At 42.4% G+C, this 24,316-nt stretch overlaps 1 protein-coding gene across 5 annotated transcripts in view; it reads left to right on the forward strand.

Annotated features, from left to right (window-relative positions):
* LOC106569352 (arf-GAP with GTPase, ANK repeat and PH domain-containing protein 3) overlaps nucleotides 1–24,316 on the forward strand; it is a 285,633-nt gene that overhangs the window by 155,283 nt on the left and 106,034 nt on the right. For all 5 annotated transcript variants that reach the window (XM_045694203.2, XM_014140649.3, XM_014140650.3 and 2 more), the window contains exons 2-4: nucleotides 71–129; nucleotides 1,855–1,942; nucleotides 12,238–12,323. In XM_045694203.2, coding sequence (XP_045550159.1) covers nucleotides 71–129; nucleotides 1,855–1,942; nucleotides 12,238–12,323 — 233 coding nt within the window. The remainder of the gene's footprint in view (nucleotides 1–70; nucleotides 130–1,854; nucleotides 1,943–12,237; nucleotides 12,324–24,316) is intronic.

Consider the following 24,316-nt stretch of genomic DNA (forward strand, 5'->3'; position numbering starts at 1 on the left):
ACGTACTGCTTTAACCTTCCCCGACCTCAGCTTAATGGTGTTTATTCTCTTGTTCTTTTTTCTCTTCCAGACTCTTTCGTCAACAGCCAGGAGTGGACATTGAGTCGATCAGTGCCAGAGCTCAAAGTGGTGAGTAGTATTCATGAGTATTCATCATAACTTCAGGCCATATTATTCTTCTGGCATTGGCACTGCAAGAGGATTGATTTAAATGTCAATGCCAGGCCATGCTCTATGCATTTCAAAAACATTTCCTCTCATTCTGCATGACAGAGAGAGAGTAGAGTACAGAAATTGGCTGGAATATTCCCTGGCACCAAGCGAGAGTGTGGGTGATTTTTAATGAGATAAGTTGGCATAGTGACGCGTAGCGCGGAGTGGCTTGCAGCAGGACAGAGAGATGAGTGACAGTTTTGGGCTAGACATGTGACAGGTCCTGGGTCTGATCCACCCGCTGGCACAACTGCTTGCACGCACGCGTACGCACAAACACACACGTCCTCACAGGAAGAGGGGAGTGCTTCACGCACATCATCAATAGGGATATTACCACAAAGACACATTCCATTCCAACATTCAGGTGGTAAATACTGAAGTATTCATAGTATTTTGGTCTTTTATGAAAAACGTATTGGTGTAATCCTATAGGGAATCCAACAGAAAATGTTGTTCTCTCAGAGGGACACTTTTATGGAGAACATGCTTTCTAACCAAGGATAATTTGATAGAGCTCATTGTCTTTTATGTAGTGTTAGGTGTTAATTGGAAAACTCCTCCGGACATTTCAGGGGTTTAGTGAACTGACACTGGATTCAGCAGGGAAGAGTCGAGGACTGTCATTTTCTTCCACAGTTCTATATGACAGTATTGGACAGAAGTAGTTCATTCATATATTATGGTCCCCAAAAGCACGGGCAGATGTTATCATTCCAACAATTGGCAATTGCACTCATGAGGAGATGAGCTGATACTGTATAGTAATGTCTTCTCTTTTAACCCTGCTGGACCTTGATAATGAACCATAGACTGATCCTTAAAAAAAGGCTTTAGTGGGATTTACACACACTGTGCCCGCTCTGCTTTCATCTGCCTGAACTATGCTCATACAGCAGCCTTAATGATGGGCCAACAACCCAGCAGCTTACAAAGCTTTACATTTCTAACATAAACTCTGTTCCTTTTGTAGATAGCTTCTGTTCTGAGTAGCTCCTAGCTTGTTATTCTTCTGTGGTGGATAGACTACTACTCCTTGTCCTCTCCAAAGCCAACTTCCTCCTTATGTAGATCGTAAGTGTAATGATGGAGAGGAGAGGTAGCATCATCTAGGCTCTTAAAGATCCTGTACACACACACATATCTCTCTCACAGTCCCCTATAATTAAAACCATACCTGACTTTACCACCCACTAAGGATCTAAAGAAGAGGGTGGTGAAGGAGGATTGTGGGGTTGAGGAGGGGAGGAGGGCGTGTTCTCCCCCAGACACACTGGCATTGTCAGCAGCCACCCCAGCCTGGGAGCAGCCCAGCCCCAGCTCACCCACCGTCAGGCTCCACCTGGGGGCAGTCAGGGCTGGGGCCTGGGCCTGAACGTTCTGAACTGTTCCCTTGGCGGTGACCACCTTTCTTTTATCCCACAAGCATCATTTGTCCATGAGAAAGTCCATAGACTGTGGGCTCCAGCGTTAGTTGGTGATATGTCTCTGCAACTTCTTACAGAACTATTGTTTTGCTACCTTGCATTTACCAGAAGCAAGTCCATTGGCTGTGGGCTATGACATTGGTTGGCTGTGTAACCATCTCAACAACATATATATGATGTCCTTGACTAGACTGTTGTCTTGTTGTTTCTGCAGGGTATTGTGGGTAATCTGTCGAGTGGGAAGTCTGCCTTGGTTCACCGGTACCTGACAGGCACATATGTGCAGGAGGAATCTCCTGAAGGTAAGAGACAGAGCTTGCTGCTGTTTAGGGAAAAAACCTGAGGGAGGAGAGAGGTGTCACACGTTGTAAAGAGCTAAAAGGTTGTGGACTCTAGGAGGGTCCTGTCAGTCAACACATGAACACATCACTTCTAGCTGTGATGGTATCTTGCTAATCTACTCCATCTACTGGCCCTGCTGCATCATACATGTAAATGTAATTTCAGATTTTTATAATAATGTAAAATGTATTTCTAAGTATTTCTGAACATTTATACACATTTACAGTGCATTCAGAAAGTATTCAGTCCCCTTGACTTTTTCCACGTTTTGTTACGTTACAACCTTATTCTATAATTGATTAAATTGTACTTCTTCTTTTTTTTTTACAAAATTTTGCAAATGTCTTACAAATAAAAAAACGTAATACATTTACATAAGTATTCAGACCCTTAACTCAGTACTTTGTTGAAGCACCTTTTGCAGTGTTTACAGCCTCGAGTCTTCTTGGGTATGACGCTACAAGCTTGGAACACCTGTATTTGGGCAGATACTCTCAAGATCTGTCAGGATGGATGGGAAGCGTTGCTGCACAACTATTTTCAGGTCGTTCCAGAGATGTTTGATCGGGTTCAAGTCTGGGCTCTAGCTGGGCCACTCAAGGACATTCAGAGACTTGTCCCGAAGCCACTCCTGCATTATCTTGGCGGTGTGCTTATGGTCGTTGTCCAATTGGAAGGTGAACCTTCGGCCCAGTCTGAGGTCCTGATCTCTCTGGAGCAGGTTTTCATCAAGGATCTCTCTGTACTTTGTTCCGTTCATCTTTCCCTCGATCCTGACTAGTCTCCCAGTCCCTGCAGCTGAAAAACATCCCCACAGCATGATGCTGCCACCACCATACTTCACCGTAGAGATGGTGCCAGGTTTCCTCCGGACTTTATGCTTGGCATTCAGGCCAAAGAGTTCAATCTTGGTTTCATCAGACCAGAGAATCTTGTTTCTCATGGTCTGAGTTCTCTAGGTGCCTTTTGGCAAACTCCAAGTGGGCTGCCATGTTCCTTTTACTGAGGAGTGGCTTCCGTCTGGTCACTCTATCATAAACTACCAGCACTCTACCATGTTTGGTGAAGTGCTGCAGAGATGGTTGTTCTTCTGGATGGTTCTCCCATCTCCACAAAATTACTCTGGAGCTCTGTCAGAGTGACCATCGGGTTCTTGGTCACCTCCCTAACCAAGGCCTTTCTGCCCCTATTGCACAGTTTGGCCAGGCGGCCAGCTCTAGGAAGAGTCTTGGTGGTTCCAAACTTCTTCCATTTATGAATGATAGAGGCCACTGTGTTCTTGCGGACCTTCAATGCAGAAGAAATGTTTTGGTACACTTCCCCAGATCTGTGCCTCGACACAATCCTGTCTTGGAGCTCTACGGACAATTCCTTTTGACCTCATGGCTTGGTTTTTGCTCTGACATGTACTGTCAACTGGTGGACCTTATAAAGACAGGTGTGTCCAATCAATTGAATTTACCACAGGTGGACTCCAATCAACTTGTGGAAACATCTCAAGCATGATCAATGGAAACAGGATACATCTGAGCTCAATTTTGAGTCTCATGGCAAACTGTCTGAATACTTATGTAAATAAGGTATTTCTGCTTTTATTTTATACATTTACTAAAGTTTCTGAAAACCTGTGTTCGCGTTGTCATTATGGAGTATTGGTTGTAGATTGATAAGAAAAAAAGTAATTTAATTCATTTTGGAATAAGGCTGTAACGTAACAAAGTGTGGGAAAATGTAAGGGGTCTGAATACTTTCTGAATGCACTATAAAGACATATAAAGTTATTTTAATACGTTACCAGGTTATTGGCTGTTCAAAACCTGTTGAAATACCACCTCGAATGCAGTGGAGTCTGGAAAGAGGAGCTATAGGAGGATGGGCTCATTGTAATGGTTCGAATGGAATCAATGGAACAGAGTCAAACATGTTGTTTCCATGTGTTAGATGTGTTTCGTACCATTCCATTGATTCCATTCCAGCCATTACAATGAGCCCATCCTCCTGTAGCTCTTCCCACCAGCCTCCTCTGCCGGAATGATAAGTTAGCAGTCTGTATTTGGGTTTAAGTTATTCTAGCTGGGAATAGATACTGGCATAAAGTACAATGACAGGGCTGGGCTTGATAGTGACCGTAGGCTGTATACAAACTCAGTTCATAATTAGCAGTTAGGTTGAGTGTGTTCCACATAGTATATAAAGAGAAACCTGCATTATCTTCGCTTATCATCATTAACAGCTAGTCTTTGAAACCAGGTGTGTTTTCTGTTTCTGTTGTTGTTTATTGTTTTGTATCAATCGACGCAGTGTCAGATTTATCTCAAGCCGAAGGATGTGCTCTGAGATAATTGGCTTTTTATCCATTTTATCCATTTATCCAGACAATGACAGCTAGAGCAAAGCATCTCCCATGAAAGAAAGAGGGCTGCTGTGTTAGAATGCTAATTCCCAACACATCAAGGTAAAACTAAAACCTGGGCTTAAAGCACCAAATCCTACTAAAACCCTTCATTTCAGAGCGAAAGGGGATTGCAGTTGCTGCCATGAACATAAACAGTTTCTGCTTTGGGAGCTCTGAAGTGCTGATGCACTGAACGAGAGGGCATAGCTCAGTGAGAAGGTATATTTATTTCTACAGGGGTCTGCTCCAAAGCCTTCACAGAATCACAACCGGACAATTCTCAATTTTGATTATCAGGTGGAATCCTTAATGAGTTAGGCCCTGCTGAGCTCAGAAGCGAAGGCTCTCCGAAACCCACAAAGATGTTGTCATAGCTGGGGTTAAATGACAATCTTTGAGGGGGTTTGGAGGGTTTGTAGTGTCTGGTTTTGTATAATTATAGCGAGGAGGGACAAGAGATATGAAGCGCATAATGAGTTCCTGGCATAATGATGCTGCTTCACCAAGGGAAAGAAACAATCCTTACTGCTTAATTAGGCCTAGAGAAATCAATGACAAAAATGCTGGAAAGCTAAAAGCTGAGTGGTGATTTTGGTTAATTAAGGAAACATGTTGTTTCTTCTTATTGCATTTTATACAGATCACTGCATTGTTTCTGTGATACAGCATACCTCTTCATCTCCCATCATTAACAGGTGGCAAAGGGTCTCCTTTTAGTCTCATTCCTAGAACGTTGCTTAGCCCAGATAGAAACTATAGCTACTCTGTAGACTACCTCGCTTCTAAGGAGAGTAGTGTTTTGTGTTTGGCCCATACCATTCAGCTCTACTCTTAAGTTTTTGTTCTACGATGTTGCTAGTTGCTGTGATATCTGTTAAAATATAGTATCAGGGATGGGGAGGGAGGGAGGTGTTGCCATGGCAACAGTGGAACAGGCTCTGTTGGAATTGTGGCTCTGTGTCAAGTTCTCTGAGCCTCCGCATTCCATTCTAGAGCTGAATATGTTTACTGCCTGTTAACCAAGCCAAAAATACAGCTCCCATCTCAAAACCTGTGTGTGTGTGTGTGTGTGTGTGTGTGTGTGTGTGTGTGTGTGTGTGTGTGTGTGTGTGTGTGTGGTGTGTGTGTGTGTGTGTGTGTGTGTGTGTGTTAGACTCATCTGTATGTGTTAGACTCATCTGTATGTATAAGCTGGACAACAGGTTGATAGAAAGACTATAACCACTCTATTCATTAGCCACATCCAGCCAAAATCATTGTACATTATTGCTTTCCTACCCTAATACAGATTGAGTGTCTCTCGTTATCGCTCTACAATTAGGTTAGCTTATTTCTTTCAGCACTGAGATTCAACAGACGTTCCACAGTACAGATGGATTCTCCTCTGACCTCAGGATATGTTTTTGTCTATGCTTGGCTGTGAACAGAGACACAGCCAGGATGATGGTGATGTTATGTAGTCTAAATGTAGGCCTATACTTGAATGCACATCCATTTCATACCATGACAACAGAAGATGTTATTTGGCAAACACTCTCATTTTACAATTTTCAAGGGCTTCTTATCATTTCATGTGCAACCAACCTATTCCATTTACCTCCTCTAGAATTATTACACATTTTCCTCTGAAGTCTGGCCCTTTGGTCCAGAGACCATCATTTTTTCACAAGATATGACTATACTATACTGGGTATTACTATGGGTATCACTTTTCTGACATTTCCTCTAAATGTAGATTTCCTGACATATAGAGACTCAGATATTAATGCTCGGTCCAAGCAGCGCTCCAATTTCAGAGCTCTGTTACATCAGTGCAGAGCCGGCCTTATGGGCAGGCCTCTGGGGGCCTGGCCCGCGCTACCTTAACTCGTTGCCTGTCCAAATAAGATGTTTAAATATTGATCATTTATTGGACCGAGACGCGCACCGACAGAAAGATGCATCAATCTCTGATGAAGACTCAGAAGGAGTGAAACAGCGCCCCTCTGTCTCATGTCATACTCTTTTTGGCCAAACAGCATCAGATACATGGGCTACATCTTATTTTTATTTATTGTTTCTTTTGTTCCACCTTATGTTATTTCAGTATTACATTGTTATTGATTACTGCATAATTGGGTTTAGAGCGGTGTTCCCCAACTGGCGGCCTGTGTGGAATTTTCATTGTTGGACATAAGACTGTATAAGTCACCATGAAATCAGCTCCTTAATTTAAGAAATCTGTTCCCAAGTATTTCCACGTGTAATGGAGAGACACTACGTAAAAAATGTAAGCAAGGTTTGAAATGATTGTTGTAGTCAAACATTATCTTTTTGGGCTTCTTGCGGTCAATTTGCAGTCTTCAAATTATTTTTTATTACATTCGGCCTCCTGGCCATCCGCTAAAGAAAAAATCAGCTCGTGGCTGAATCTAGTTGATGATCCCTGGTTTAGAGATTGCAAGAAAGGCATTTCACTATACTTGTGCACATGACATTAAAACTTGAAACTTAATATAGTAAGATGCTTTCTCGGGTGACAGTTTCAGCCGCTTGCAAATTGAAGGAAAGTTGGCGAGTGCACTGTCTGGAAACTGGAATTATTATGGATGAACGTGCGAAGGTAACCTACTTTTTATTATTTACTTTGTTGACTTTTTTTTTTCCTCCTTTTTTCTCCCTAATTTCGTGATATACAATTATGGTCTTGTCCCATCGCTGCAACTCCCGTACGGACTCGGGAGAGGCGAAGGTCGAGAGACTTGCGTCCTCCGAAACACGACTCTGCCAAACAGCACTGCTCGTATAACCCGGAAGCCAGCCGCAAAAATGTGTCGGAGGAAACACCGTACAACTGGCGACTGAAGTCAGCGTGCATGCACCCGGCCCGCCACAAGCAGTTGCTAGAGCGCGATTGGACAAGGACATCCTGGCCGGCCAAACCCTTCCCTAACTCGGATTACGCTGGGCCAATTGTGTGCCGCCTCATAGGTCTACCCGTGGCGGCCGGCTGTGACACAGCCTGGGATCGAACCTGGTTCTATAGTTATACCTCTCAAACTGCGATGCAGTGCCTTAGACCACTGCACCACTTGGGAGGCCCGGTAACCTACATTTTGAAATAATTTGTTTTTACAATCAGATAAAAACATAATGACTGGTTGTGTTCATGCCACGTTAAAAGGTAATACATCTTTACAGTTAAATTAGATATCTTTAATATAAAACCCATTAAAGGAGGTCCCCTGAAAAAATATGCCCCCCCTATGGAAATCAAAGGTCCGTCCAACTGATTTGTTCTGGCGCCGGCACTGCTTCAGCAGAGGAAAGCTGGCTTGGCTTCTGTGAGTCTCTTTCTCTCTCTCTCTGACTATTACACAACCAAACTGATATCTGGTAGAATCCCCCTTCACCAAGTGGGCTAAAGTGGACTTAACAGGGAGCAAGTGTGTCTCAAGTGGATCTGTATTGCATGTTGGCCCTAGCTAGAACACTGCCTACCTAGTCCTTGAAGACTGCAGGCAGAGCCAGTCACTGTGACCTCACTTGCTCTTTTGCAGAGGTGGGATCTTGTCATTTGGAAAATTCTAATTCAGTTCTAAAACTGTTATGAACTTCGTTCTCTCCATCTTATTACATACGTCTGTAACAGATAACACAGCTTATTATGAAATAGCTGGTGTTGCCGCGACAATAGATATTTCATACCGGTTTTATGTCTGTACTTTGTCACTCTCAGCATATTTATTTTTGAATTACAGTGGCAAGAAGAAGTATGTGAACCCTTTGGAATTACCTGGACTTCTATATAAATTGGTCATAACATTTGATCTGATCTTCATCTAAGTCACAACAATAGACAAACACAGTCTGCTTAAACTAATAACACACAAACAATTCTAAGTTTTCATGTCTTTATTGAACACACCGTGTAAACATTCACAGTGCAGGGTGGGAAAAGTATGTGAACCCTTGGATTTAGTAACTGGTTGACCCTCCTTTGGCAGCAATAACCTCAACCAAACGATATTCCTCCTTCTGTAGTAAGGAGGAATATTGGACCTTTCCTCTTTACAAAACTGTTTCAGTTCAGCAATATTCTTGGGATGTCTGGTGTGAACCGCTCTCTTGAGGTCATGCCACAGCATCTCAATCGGATTGAGGTCGGGACTCTGACTGGGCCACTCCAGAAGGCATATTTTCTTCTGTTGAAACCATTCTGTTCTTGATTTACTTCTGTGTTTTGGGTCATTGTCCTGTTGCATCACCCAACTTCTGTTGAGCTTCAATTGGCAGACAGATAGCCTTACATTTTCCTGCAAAATGTCTTGATGAACTTGGGAATTCATTTTTCTGTCAACGATAGCAAGCTGTCCAAGCCCCGAGTCAGCAAAGCAGCTCCAAACCATGATGCTCCCTTCACCATACTTTACAGTTGGGATGAGGTTTTGATGTTGGTATGCTGTAACTTTTTTTCTCCACACATAGAGTTGTGTTGTTCCTTCCAAACAACCCAACTTTAGTTTCATCTCTCCACAGAATATTTTTCCAGTAGTGCTGTGGAACATCCAGATGCTCTTTTGCGAACTTCAGACGTGCAGCAATTTTTTTTTGACAGCAGTGGCTTCTTCCGTGGTGTCCTTGCATGAACAACATTCTTGTTTAGTGTTTTACGTAACGTAGACTCGTCAACAGAGATGTTAGCATGTTCCAGAGATTTCTGTAAGTCTTTAGCTTACACTCTAGGATTCTTCTTAACCTCATTGAGCATTCTGCGCTGTGCTCTTAAAGTCGTCTTTGCAGGATGGCCACTCCTAGGGACAGTAGCAACAGTGCTGAACTTTCTCCATTTATAGACAATTTATCTTACCGTGGACTGATTAACATCAAGACTTTTAGAGATGCTTTTGTAACCCTTTCCAGCTTTATGCAAGTCAAGAATTCTTAATCTTGGGTCTTCTGAGATCTCTTTTGTTCGAGGCATGGCTCACATCAGGCAATACTTCTTATGAATAGCAAACTCCCAAAAAAAATTTATAGGGCAGGGCAGCTCTAACCAACATCTCCAATCTGGTCTCAATGATTGTACTCTAGGTTAGCTGACTCCTGACTCCAATTAGCTTCTGGAGAAGTCATTAGCCTAGGGGTTCACATACTTTTTTCAACCTACACTGTGAATGTTTAAGTGATGTATTCAATATAGACAAGAAAAATACAATAATTTGTGTGTTATTAGTTTAAGCAGACTGTGATTTGTCTGTTGTTGTGACTTAGATTAAGATCAGATCTAATTTTATGACCAATTTATGCAGAAATCCAGATCATTCCAAAGGGTTCACATACTTTTGGTCATGTAGTGTACAGTGGCGAGAAAAAGTATGTTCAAATCAAATCCCCTGCTTGTCGAACATCTCATTCCAAAATCATGGGCATAAATTTGGAGTTGGTCCCCCTTTTGCTGCTATAATAGTCTCCACACTTCTGGAAAGGCTTTTCACTAGATGTTGGAACATTCTGCGGGGACTTGCTTCATTTCAGCCATGAGAATTAGTGAGGTCAGGCATTGATTTTGGGCGAATAGGCCTGGCTCACAGTCAACATTCCAATTCATTCCAAAGGTGTTCGATGGGGTTGAGGTCAGGGCTCTGTGCAGGCCAGTCAAGTTCTTCCACACCGATCTCGACAAACCATTTCTGTATAGACCTCGCTTTGTGCATGAGGGAATTGTCATGCTGAAACAGGAAAGGGCCTTCCCCAAGCTGTTGTCACAAAGTTGGAAGCACAGAATTGTTTACAATGTCAGTGTATGCTGTAGCATTAAGATTTCCCTTCACTGGAACTAAGGGGCCTAGCCCGAACTGTGAAAAACAGCCCCAGACCATTATTCCTGTTCCACCAAACTTTACAGTTGGCACTAGGCATTTGGGCAGGTAGCGTTCTCCTGGCATCCGCCAAACCCAGATTAATCCGTTGGACTGCCAGATAGTGAAGCGTGATTCATCACTCCAGAGAACGCGTTTCCACTGCTCCAGAGTCCAATGTCGGCGAGCTTTACACCACTCCAGCCGACGCTTGGTATTGCGCAGGGTGATCTTAGGCTGTGCGGCTGCTCAGCCATGGAAACCCATTTCAGGAAGCTCCCGACGAACAGTTCTTGTGCTGACGTTGCTTCCAGAGGCAGTATGGAACTCGGTAGTGAGTGTTGCATCCAAGAACAAATGATTTTTACGCGCTTCAGCACTCGGCGGGCTCGTTCTGTGAGCTTGTGTGGCCTACCACTTTGCGGCTGAGCCGTTGTTGCTCCTAGTTTCCACTTCACAATAACAGCACTTACAGTTGACCGGGGCAGCTCTAGCAGGGCAGAAGTTTGACGAACTTGCTTGTTGGACTTGTTGGTGCCACGTTGAAAGTCACTGAGCTCTTCAGTAAGGCCATTCTACTGGCAATGTTTGTCTATGGAGATTGCATGGCTGTGTGCTTGATTGCATGGCTGTGTACATCTGTCAGCAACAGGTGTGGCTGAAATAGCCAAATCCAATCATTTGTAGGGGTGTCCACATACTTTTGTATATATAGTGTACTTTATTATGCCCACTCTTACACCTTTCATGGAGTCATAAATTATTCAATATTGTTTGAGATAGCTTGAAGCAGATGTTCTGCATTCGAAAACCAATGTTTTATTTTCCTGGGACGCGTTTCTTGCCTAGCTCCCCAACTCTCATTTGAATATTTTTAATCTCCACCAGATCTCAAACCATTCCAATGATATGCAAAATCCAATTTAGTATGAGGTATTCCCATCGGTTTGTATTTTATCTGTAGCCAACCTTGCCCATGGCAAAGAATATGAACATGCATTCAAAGAGATGACGGGGGAAAAGTCCAGGCTCACTGTAGTTGTTTCCATTCTACTGTATAGCTTTACTAGTCTCCACTATCCTGTGGTCATGAACTACAGCAATTTTAGATTAAGACTTCTCTCTTTTTTTTCCTTTTATGTTCCATCCCCTCCTTCCCTCTTTATCGCAGGCTCCAGGCTTCATCCATTCTCCATGCCTTATCACTTCCTTACAGAATCTGAATCTATGACTGTTAATACTCTAGCACACTAACTTATAGCTTGTGTAGTTTTGCAAGTGATGGAAACTGATCTCCAGGCTAGCTGGTGATTGTGAAGTGAATTTGGGGGGGCAGGATAGTGTAGTGGAACAGGATCTCTTAGGGCTTGTGTGTGCATTGGGGTGCATGATAGTGTAGTGGAGCTGGATCTCTCAGCAGTTGTGTGTGGATTATATATGCTAAATGGCCATTTCCCTCCCTGGTAATTTACTTCATAGAGACCCTGTTTTCTCCTCAAGTTTCTGATTTCTCATTGAGACAGCGAGGTCAAATCGAACTGCAGCCTATCACAAGCCGGATGGATGTCTCCAAACTTTCATCAAAACTTTATCAGAATGGAATATCATCTATATGTACATGTGATGTATGAAAATGGGAAAGTCTGACTCATGCCTTGGCCTACTGGTGTGTGTTGGTGAAAAATATTGGTTTTAATGTTGAATTTTGGTGATTTAGCTGTAGCTTAACCAAACACGTTTTCATTGACAAGTAGTAGATAGAATATCATGTCAGTGCTTTACACCTTTTTAGGCCTGAGTTTATGCCCTCTTCCATCACTTTGCCAAGCCCTTTGATAGGCAGGGTAAAGCGGTAAATTGGTTCACATTGGCTGTATTAACAAGGATGATCTCTAAGTCTTTTCCTGATCAGGCACCACCCTATAAACTCACTGTAACATGTCTCTCCTCTCCTCTAAGTCTTTTCCTGATCAGGCACCACCCTATAAACTCACTGTAACATGTCTCTCCTCTTTTTCAGGTGGTCGGTTCAAGAAGGAGATGGTGGTTGATGGACAGAGCTACCTGCTGCTGATCAGAGATGAGGGAGGCCCCCCGGAGCTGCAGGTACGCACACTCTGCTTGCTTTATAATCCTACCTGTCTGCATCCCTCAGCACAGCCAATTAACACCACTTAAAGTCTGCAAGATAATGATAACCAGACAGTAACTAATAAACACTATTCTGTTGCGGGTTCGTTTCAGTGCTGCACAGTGCTTTTTGTCAAGTCATTGTGCCCAAAGCCCTTACCAAGAACTAAACCTAGCTAAAAGCCAGTTTATAGTGAAAAGACAAGACAGATATACACTCTTGTTAATATAGAGCACCCAGCAGCCTAGTTGGTGTGGAGCAGCAACAGTTGAGATGGAGTCATTAGGTCAGAGAGGAAAATAGCTGGTATTTATTTACAGTGCATGTGATGGAGGGAAGACTAGATCCAGAGGGAGTATTTGCATCAAATATACAGATGATGAACAATAATTGACAAAAATACTTGGTTGAAAAACAGTAAACTAACTTGGTCAATACTGCAATAACTCGACTGGATTACAAAGGCAAAAGCACCTTAACTCAGAGCAAAACGTCCATGAACTTACGCTCTTATTGATATGGACTGGAGGGAACAAGAGCCCATATCTCTGCCTCCTCCATTTCATAAATGTGTCTCTAATGCCAGGTACTCATTCATTGATATGGGCCTTCCCTGTAGCTCAGTTGGTAGAGCATGGTGTTTGCAACGCCAGGGTTGTGGGTTCGATTCCGACGGGGGGCCAGCACAGAAAAATAAATGTATGAAATGTATGCATTCACTACTGTAAGTCGCTCTGGATAAGAGCGTATGCTAAATGACTAAAATGTATAATGTAAAAAATGTGTGGTGTCGCTCTTGGCTGAGCCATTTCATGTCTCTCTGGAGAGGGCCTCATTTTCCATTTTTTGGGAATCTCTCTGGAGAGCCCTTGGAGTGAAAGTATCCTGATGCTCCAACCCCTCCATTGGGGATTTGTGTTGATAAAACAGTGATTGATACCTGCCTGGCCTGGCCTGGCTCCTGGGTAGAGTTATGCTATGATTATGCTAATGTTGTCTCAGAGATGGGAATGAAAATGGCTGTAGCTCCATTCTTAGCTGGGTGTAATTAGTGCAGCATAATTAAAGGTCTTCATTACATTCTCACTCACTGGAGGCTCAGCTGAAGCTTTGACTCTCAACTGAACGCTAGATCTCCCCATCCATTCTAGACCTGGGTTCAAATACTATTAATCTTCCAAAATACGTTTAGTGTTTGCTTTATGGAGTTTTTAGTGTTTTTATGGTTTACCCAGCTAACAATTCTAGGAAGAGAGAAAGTTGTTGTAATCTCCACTGAATAACAGGCAGGGGAAGCAAATGGTGATTGCTTTGAGATGCTTGCAGTTACCCACTGCTTCCTTCCTAACCACTCATTGTTGAATTTGCAATTTCCGACTTGATGTGTATTGTTTATGTCCAATGGCCGATGAGCATTGAGACGTTTTATCTCTAATTTCTCTTCATATGACAAGGATTGAAAAGGATTTGCCAGTAGCTTGTCGACATAATTCATGATGATGACTGCTAGCTTGCTAGCTACGATTTTGAAAGTCCAATCAAAGCTACTGCAGATATAACGTGATTTGATGTCATTCTGTGGCCAATGACCTTGAGCCTTCTTGGATGGACACTTCTAATGTAAATCGATGCAGCACCCAAGGGGCAAAAATTATTGAGCTCTACCCATAAGACTTGGAGGTGACATAGTGTCCCCATGAGTCACAGAACACTGAGCCAATCACAGCACAACAATGAGCTGGGCTGAAACACCTGCATTTTGGAGCTGCCTTACTCAAGAAAGCAACAAAGAGACCATGTATGCGGCTTTATTAACTCAATTATTTATTGTTTTTACATTGTTTGCAAACAGATATGTGACACGTATTAATCCCCAAATAACAAGCAAAACAGGCAAGTTTTGCCACCTGCCCTGAATGACGGGTCGCCACGGGCAGTAATCAGTATCACTGTAGCACTAAAAATAACATTAGGTAGATCAAAAACACTTGAGAAACAGAAATAAGAAAAACACGATGTAAGGAGCCACGTACTGGGCCAGTTCCAATACCATATTTACAATGTGCAGGGAAACTGGAGCGATCAAAATAGATATGTATGTAAGGTGACTAGCATCAGGATATACGCTAAGTGTACAAAACATTAGGAACAGCTTCCTAATATTGAGTTGCAGCCTCAATTCGTCTGGGCATGGACTACAAGGTGTCAAGCGTTCCACAGGGATTCTGGCCCCTGTTGACTCCAATGCTTCCCACAGTTGTGTCAAATTGGCTGGATGTCATCTGGGTGGTGGACCATTCTTGATACACCATTCTTGATACATCTTGAGCGTGAAGAAAAACCCAGCAGTGTTGCAGTTCTTGACACACTCAAACTGGTGTGCCTGGCACCTACTACCATACCCCGTTCAAAGGCACTTAAATCTTTTGTCTTGCCCATTCACACTCTGAATGACACATATACACAATCTGTGTCTCAAGGCTTAAAAATCATTCTTTAACCTGTCTCCGCCCCTTTCATCTACACTGATTGAAGTGGATTTAGCAATTGACATCAATAAGAGATCATAGCATTCACCTGGTCAGTCTATGTCATGGAATGATTTGTACACTCATTGTATGATAAACAGAGTAGCAGCAGCGTAAATAGTGAGTGTGTGTGTACATCAAAGCGGTATTTATTATAATCCTCAACGTCTCATCTTTCATTTTTGTATAATATTTTTTTCTTCATTTAAGTTTTTTTCTCCAAACCAGTTACAAACATAAACAAACAGCAACTTTCAGACACACACAAACAAAGTGCCTGCATTATTACTTGCCATAAATTGTACTAATTCGTCTTATCTTTCAAAATACATAGATTCCTCTTCATTTCTACAATTTCTTTCACTCAGACAACCCAGAATTCTCAAAAGTTGCTCAGTTAGCAGGAGGAATGGGGGCAACTTCTTGTCGTGCGAGGTGCTGAAGTTCAGAACGTCTGTCAGTCAAAACCCATACAGCGTAGTGAAGTGCAGAGCATGTTACTGTACAGCCACTGCGTTCCAATTTAGCCGTTTATCAGTGCCCAAATCCGCCATTTTCAACCCGTAGACAGATGCGAGTGTAAAGGGCTACTTCGATATAGCTGAGCATCACAAAGAGAACTTTATTGTATTTTTTGAATCTACACCACGTCATTGACAAACTCATTTTAATTAGATCAGGTAGGTGTGTTGTAACTGTTGACAAATAATGACATTAACATACTGTATATTGCTATGAATGTGAAAGTAGGGTGACTCCCCTAGCAGGTCTTGAACCCAGGCCACCAGCACCAATTTCAAACACTCTAACCACTGTCCTAATAAGGGATACCTCTAGGGCATGTGCTTATTAGGCCAGTATAGTTAGGCCCTGTCCAGAAGAAACCCTAATCCATCTTCTATAGGCATCTACAGGGGTGCACATTCACTGGGGACCCACATTCTGAAAATGCATTTTTGTCCCCTTTAGTTTTATAATTGGAATGTGATACATAACAAGGCAACGGTGTGCTTTAAGACCATGCGGACGCCTCCGAGTGGCCGAGTAGGCTCTTTGGAGTGTTTATACGACTGGATAAATAAAAAAATATAAAAAATAGTTATGTTCCCCCAATCGAAAACCAATGTTGCGCCCCTGGGCACTTATGTAGATGAAACAACTTGATAGGTAAGCAATAGGGTGAATGCACTTTGAATTTCATCTCAGCTCTGTTAAAAGTACACTCATGGAAAAAAGTATTCATGAGTATCATTAAAACGGGTTTACAAGCCCCACCAACATTAGACAACTATACAGAAAGCACTTAAATTGCTGAAATAAGTAAATCAAATCAATGATAAGAATAGTCGGATTAACCGATACCTGACACAGGTATGGTTCCATTCCAATCCCAAGTGAGGACCTGTTGAATAATAATTACTGTATAAATGAAAATGCACAATTTAACCATCTACACTGAACAAAAATATGAGTGCAACATGCAACAATTTCAGCGATTTTACTGAGTTACAGTTCATAGAAGGAAATCAGTCAATTGAAATAAATAAATTATTCCCTATTCTATGGATTTCACATGACTGGGTGCATCCATGGGTGAGTCAATCAGAATGAGTTTTTCCCCACAAAAGGGCTTTTTTACAGACAGATATACTCCTCAGCAACCTCTGCCCCCAGACGACCCTGCAGGTGAAGAAGCTGGATGTGGAAGTCCTAAGCTGGCGGGGCTACACGTGGTCTGTGGTTGTGAGGCATTGTAGGCGGCTTATGGTAGATACATGAACATTACATTCTCTGGCAACAGCTTTATTGGACATTCCTGCAGTCAGCATGCCAATTGCCCGCTCCCTCGAGACATCTTTGGCATTGTGTTGTGTGACACAACTGCACATTTTAGAGTGGCCTTTTATTGTGCCCAGCACAAGGTGCACCTGTGTATTGATCATGCTGTTTAATCAGCATCTTGATATGCCACACCTGTCAGGTGGATGGATTATCTTGGCAAAGGAGAAATGCTCACTAACAGGGATGTAAAGAAATTTGGACACAATAGTGAGAGAAATAAGCTTTTTGTGCGTATGGAAAATTTCTGGGATTTTTTATTTCAGCTCATGAAACATGGGACCAACACTTTACATGTTGCGTTTATATTTTTATCAGTATACGTCAAAGTGTGTCAAATATGTACGTTGAGGACACTGTTAAAAGCAGTGTGTGTGAGTGTCCCTAACCTTGCCAACTGACAGAGTTATGAATGGATCAGTGGTTCACTAAGCAGGGCCTTGATTGGCTTGGCAACAGTAACAAGGCGGGATGTCTAATGTACTTTTATTTTTGTATAACGTTTCTTTGGGACTATCGGGCGACATCCAGACAATGCACAGAAATGTTCCTGCAACGTTCCCATGAAATGTGTCTTGAACATTAATAGCTTATATTCTGAGAACATGGCAACCATGTTCTGTGTATGTTTGGTGGGACGTTGATGGAATATTCTCCTAAAACTCAGAAAACTGGACACATAAATGTTCTTTCAACATTCCCATGAAACGTGTCTAGAACATGAATATCTTAAATTCTGAGAAAATGGTTACTAGTTCCTGGTAAATTCTATTTGACATTAAGTCTCTTTGAAACATTCCTTGCACATCACGGGAACATTCCTATGAAAATGTTAGTTAACTTCTATGGGCTACGTGGGACGCAAGCGTCCCACCCACGGTTCACACTATTCAACAGCCAGTGAAAAATCAGAGCGCCAAATTCGAAAACAACAAAATGTCATAATTCAAATTTCTCAAACATACAACTATTTTACACCATTTTATAAATAAACATCTCCTTAATCCAACCACGTTGTCCGATTTCAAAAAGGCTTTATGGCGAAAGCATAAAGTTCGATTATGTTAGGACAGTACATAGACAAAAAATTACACACAGCCATTTTCAATGCAACAACAGGCGTCACCAAAAGCAGAAAACCAGCTAATATTATGCACTAACCTTTGACAATCTTCATCAGATGACACTCCTAGGACATTATGTTAGACAATACATGCATTTTTTGTTCTATCAAGTTCATATTTATATCCAAAAACAGCATTTTACATCGGTGCGTGACGTTCAGAAAATGTATTTCCCCCAAAACTTCCGGTGAATCAGTACTACAATTTACAAAAATACTCATTATAAACGTTGATAAAATATTAAACTGTTATTCAAAGAATTATAGATTAACATCTCCTGAATGCAACCGCATTGACAGATTTCAAAATAACTTTACTGGGAATGCACACTTTGCAATAATCTGAGTACTGTGCTCAGAAAAATACACTACGCAATACAGATAGCCGCCATTTTGGAGTCATCTAAATGCATAAATAGCATTAGAAATATTTACTTACCTTTAATAATCTTCATCGGAAGGCACTTTCAGGAATCCCAGGTCCACAACAAATGTTGTTTTGTTCGATAAAGTTCATAATTTATGTACAAATAACTCCTTGTTGTTCGCGCGTTCAGTTCAGCTACTCCGAATGTAGGAAGCGCGCCGAAAATGTGACGCCGAAAAGTTTAAAAAAAATCTATTTACGTTCGTTCAAACATGTCAAACGTTGTATAGCATCAATCTTTAGGGCCATTTTAACGTGAAACTTCAGTAATATTTCAACCGGACCATTCCTGTGTCTTGAAAAACACAGGAATGGTCCGGTGTCTGTAAGTCTTTTCTATCCAAATCTACTAATATTCTAGTTTCTGGGCCAGAGTAGTAACATGTTCAAATTGGGTACGTTTTTCATCCGGCCGTGAAAATACTGCCCCCTAGCCCCAACAGGTTATTAATGACTTAATGAGACTCAAACCTGTTATGGACAGGAGTTCCGCTAGCGGAACCCCTCGCCAACAGCCAATGTAATAGCAGGGCGCGAAATACAAAACAGCAAAAATCTCATCATTCAATTTTTTCAAACATACAACTATTATACACCATTTTAAAGATAATCTTCTCATTAATCCAACCACATTGTCTGAATCAAAAAGGCTTTACGGCAAAAGCATAACATTAGATTGTTAGGACATCAACTTCACAAGAAAAACCACACAGCCATTTTCCAAGCAAGGAGAGGCATCACAAAAACCAGAAATACAGCTAAAATTAATCACTAACCTTTGACGATCTTCATCAGATGACACTCCCAGGACTCAATGTTACACAATACATGTATGTTTTGTTCAATAAAGTTCATATTTATATCCAAAAACCCCATCTTACATTGGCGCGTGATGTTCAGAAAATGTATTGCCTCCCAAAACCTCCGGTGAATGAGCACATCAATTTACAAAAATACTCATCATAAACATTGATAAACTTTACAACAGTTATTGAAAGAATTATAGATACACTTCTCCTTAATGCAACCGCTGTGTCAGATTTCAAAATAGCTTTACGGCGAAAGCACATTGTTCAATATTCTGAGTTCAGAGCTCAGCCATCAAAGCAAGCTATACAGTTACCCGCCAAGTTCTGGAGTCAACTAAACTCAGAAATAGTATTATAAATCTTCACTTACCTTTGTTGATCTTCGTCGGAATGCACTCCCAGGACTCCCACTTCCACAAGAAATGTTATTTTTGTTCGATAAACTCCATATTTATGTCCAAATACCTCCTTTTGTTCGCGCGTTCAGATCACTATCCAAAAGCAAAATGCGCGAGCGCAAAACCAGAGACGAAAAGTCAAAATGTTCCATTACCGTTCGTAGAAATAGTAAACGGTAATGTCAAACGATGTTTACAATCAATCCTTAGGGTCTTTTTAACATAAATATTCGATAATATTCCAACCAGACAATAGCGTATTCATTACAGAGGAAAAAGAAGGAGCGGCGTGCCTGCGTGCTCGCGCAGTAAACAACTCCTTGGTCTCAGGCAGTCCACTGATTGACTGGGCTCTTATTCTCTGCCCAGTAACAGTAGAAGCATGAAACAAGGTTCTAAAGACTGTTGACATCTAGTGGAAGCCTTAGGAAGTGCAATATGACCCCACAGACACTGTAGTTTGAATAGGGATTAGATAGAAAACTACGTGCCTCAGATTTCCCACTTCCTGGTTGGATTTTTCACAGGTTTTTGCCTGCCATATGGGTTCTGTTATACTCACAGACATCATTCAAACCGTTTTAGAAACTTCAGAGTGTTTTCTATCCAAATATACTAATAATATGCAAATATTTGACTCTGGGCCCGAGTAGCAGGCAGTTTATTCTGGGCACTCTTTTCATCCGAACGTGAAAATACTGCCCCCTATCCCTAACAGGTTTTTAATGAAGGGAACATTTATTGTTAGCTGGGTACCTGTCTGGAGTGCCAGGTGGGCGGGGGTTGCTCAATTGTGATTATTCTATTGGCTCCATTGCAACAGGTAAGCTCAATAAAGCACAGATACAGTATTTTAAATTAACTAAAATAGTATTTGAACCCAGGTCTGATTCATTCCCCTGGTGCTCAGGAGCGATAGATGTGAATGCTGCTGAATGCCTGAATGGAGGAAGGAGGTGGAGGCGAGGTAGGAAAGGGCTTGTTACACTGTTAGCGCTCGGGCATGGTTCTGTTTCCTCCTTAACCACTTTCTCAGAAGCTATTGTGATTATGAGGACCTTATTCTGCTGCCTGAGGGAAACCTCTTCCTCTCCTCTCTCCCTGGTGATGCACTAAGAGATAGAGTATATAGATTAGGTTTATGTAATGGTGGGGGGGAAAGCAGGCTCCACCTTCCGATAACCTGTGATACAGGTTTGTAATAGCTATATTTCAGATTTCATTGATATTCCCCCTTGTAACTGGCGACACAGGCGTTAACACAATAACACATGCCCTGCATTACATGGCTTTTGCTACAGTGCCCTCTTCTGCACAAATATTGAACTGAAGCCACCACCGTAAAAATACGAAAAGCTTTGCATGCTAATAATATTGAGTCAAACAGAGTAATGCATATTTCAAGGCTGTTACAAAGGTGAACTTTATTCATTAAGTTGACGTTAAATTGCACTGGTTATTCATACAAAAACCTAATCAGGAGATTCATAATATAATTTTGTTTCAGCTAGTTATGGTTCACCATAAGAAATGGATTGTAATTAATTTTTATGTGAACATCTCAATAGGGCTAGATTTATTGAGCGCTCTGAAGCAGGTTTTCATCATGGATCCCTCTGTACTTTACTCGATCCTGACTAGTCTCCCAGTTCCTGCTGCTGAAAAACATACCCACAGCATGATGCTGCCACCACGCTTCACCGTAGGGAATGCGACAGGTTTCCTCCAGACATGACGCTTGGCATTCAGGACAAAGAGTTCAATCTTGGTTTCATCAGACCAGAGAATCTTGTTTCTCATGGTCTGAGTTCTCTAGGTGCCTTGTGGCAAACTCCAAGTGGGCTGTCATGTGCCTTTTACTGAGGAGTGGCTTCCGTGTGGCCACTCTACCATAAAGGCCTGATTGGTGGAGTGCTGCAGAGATGGTTGTCCTTCTGGAAGGTTATCCCATCTCCACAGAGGAACTCTGGAGCTCTGTCAGAGTGACCATTGGGTTCTTGGTCACCTATTGCTCCCCCGATTGCTCAGTTTGGCCAGGCGGCCAGCTCTAGGAAAAGTCTTGGTGGTTTCAAACTTCTTCCATTTAATAATGATGGAGGCCACTGTGTTCTTGGGGAGGCCACTGTGTTCTTTTTTGGTACACTTCCCCAGATCTGTGCCTTGACACAATCCTGTCTCGGAGCTCTACGGACAATTCCTTCCACCTCATGGCTTGTTTTTTTTGCTCTGACATGCACTGTCAACTGGGACCATATATAGACAGGTGTGTGCCTTTCCAAATCCTGTCCAATCAATTGAATCTACCACAGGTGGACTCCAATCAAGTTGTAGAAACATCTCAGTGACGATCAAAGGAAACAGGATGCACCAGAGCTCAATTTCGAGTCTCATAGCAAAGGGTCTGAATACTTATGTAAATAAAAATGCACTATATATATATATATATATATATATATATATATATATATATATACACTGCTCAAAAAAATAAAGGGAACACTTAAACAACACAATGTAACTCCAAGTCAATCACACTTCTGTGAAATCAAACTGTCCACTTAGGAAGCAACACTGATTGACAATACATTTCACATGCTGTTGTGCAAATGGAATAGACAATAGGTGGAAATTATAGGCAATTAGCAAGACACCCCCAATAAAGGAGTGGTTCTGCAGGTGGGGACCACAGACCACTTCTCAGTTCCTATGCTTCCTGGCTGATGTTTTGGTCACTTTTGAATGCTGGCGGTGCTTTCACTCTAGTGGTAGCATGAGACGGAGTCTACAACCCACACAAGTGGCTCAGGCAGTGCAGCTCATCCAGGATGGCACATCAATGCAAGCTGTGGCAAGAAGGTTTGCTGTGTCTGTCAGCGTAGTGTCCAGAGCATGGAGGCGCTACCAGGAGACAGGCCAGTACATCAGGAGACGTGGAGGAGGCCGTAGGAGGGCAACAACCCAGCAGCAGGACCGCTACCTCCGCCTTTGTGCAAGGAGGAGCAGGAGAAGCACTGCCAGAGCCCTGCAAAATGACCTCCAGCAGGCCACAAATGTGCATGTGTCTGCTCAAACGGTCAGAAACAGACTCCATGAGGGTGGTATGAGGGCCCGACATCCACATGTGGGGGTTGTGCTTACAGCCCAACACCGTGCAGGGCGTTTGGCATTTGCCAGAGAACACCAAGATTGGCAAATTCGCCACTGGCGCCCTGTGCTCTTCACAGATGAAAGCAGGTTCACACTGAGCACGTGACAGACGTGACAGAGTCTGGAGATGCCGTGGAGAACGTTCTGCTGCCTGCAACATCCTCCAGCATGACCGGTTTGGCGGTGGGTCAGTCATGGTGTGGGGTGGCATTTCTTTGGGGGGCCGCACAGCCCTCCATGTGCTCGCCAGAGGTAGCCTGACTGCCATTAGGTAGCGAGATGAGATCCTCAGACCCCTTGTGAGACCATATGCTGGTGCAGTTGGCCCTGGGTTCCTCCTAATGCAAGACAATGCTAGACCTCATGTGGCTGGAGTGTGTCAGCAGTTCCTGCAAGAGGAAGACATTGATGCTATGGACTGGCCCACCCGTTTCCCAGACCTGAATCCAATTGAGCACATCTGGGACATCATGTCTCGCTCCATCCACCAACGCCACGTTGCACCACAGACTGTCCAGGAGTTGGCGGATGCTTTAGTCCAGGTCTGGGAGGAGATCCCTCCAGGAGACCATCCGCCACCTCATCAGGAGCATGCCCAGGCATTGTAGGGAGGTCATACAGGCACGTGGAGGCCACACACACTACTGAGCCTCATTTTGACTTGTTTTAAGGACATTACATCAAAGTTGGATCAGCCTGTAGTGTGGTTTTCCACTTTAATATTGAGTGTGACTCCAAATCCAGACCTCCATGGGTTGATAAATTGGATTTCCATTGATTATTTTTGTGTGATTTTGTTGTCAACACATTCAACTATGTAAAGAAAAAAGTATTTAATAAGATTATTTCTTTCATTCAGATCTAGGATGTGTTGTTTAAGTGTTCCCTTTATTTTTTTGGAGCAGTATATATATATATATTCTCTCTCTCTCTCTGTATGCATGTATACATGTATCTACAGTTAAAGTCGCAAGTTTACATACACTTAAGTTGGAGTCATTAAAACTCGTTTTTCAACCACTCCACAAATTTCTTGTTAACAAACTATCGTTTTGGCAAGTCGGTTAGGACATCTACTTTGTGCATGACACAAGTAATTTTTCCAACAATTGTTTCCAGACAGATTATTTCAGTTATAATTCACTGTATCACAATTCCAGTGGGTCAGAAGTTTACGTAAAGTAAGTTGACTGTGCCTTTAAACAGCTTGGAAAATTCCGGAAAATGATGTCATGGCTTTAGAAGCTTCTGATAGGCTAAGTGACATCATTTGAGTCAACTGGAGGTGTACCTGTGGATGTATTTCAAGGCCTACCTTCAAAGTTAGTGCCTCTTTACTTGACATCATGGGAAAATCAAAAGAAATCAGCCAAGACCTCATAATTTTTTTTTTTTACCTCCACAAGTCTGGTTCATCCTTGGGAGCAATTTACAAATGCCTGAAGGTACCACATTCATCTCTACAAACAATAGTACCCAAGTATAAACACCATGGGACCACGCAGCCGCCATAGCGCTCAGGAAGGAGACGTGTTCTGTCTCCTAGAGATGGACGTACTTTGGTGCGAAAGTGCAAATCAATCCCAGAACAACAGCAAAGGACCTTGTGAAGATGCTGGAGGAAACGGGTACAAAAGTATCTCTATCCACAGTAAAACGAGTCCTATATTGACATAACCTGAAAGGCCACTCAGCAA

This window comes from Salmo salar, chromosome 14 (genome assembly GCF_965601325.2).
Source record: "Salmo salar chromosome 14, fSalSal1, whole genome shotgun sequence".
Taxonomy (NCBI): domain Eukaryota; kingdom Metazoa; phylum Chordata; class Actinopteri; order Salmoniformes; family Salmonidae; genus Salmo; species Salmo salar.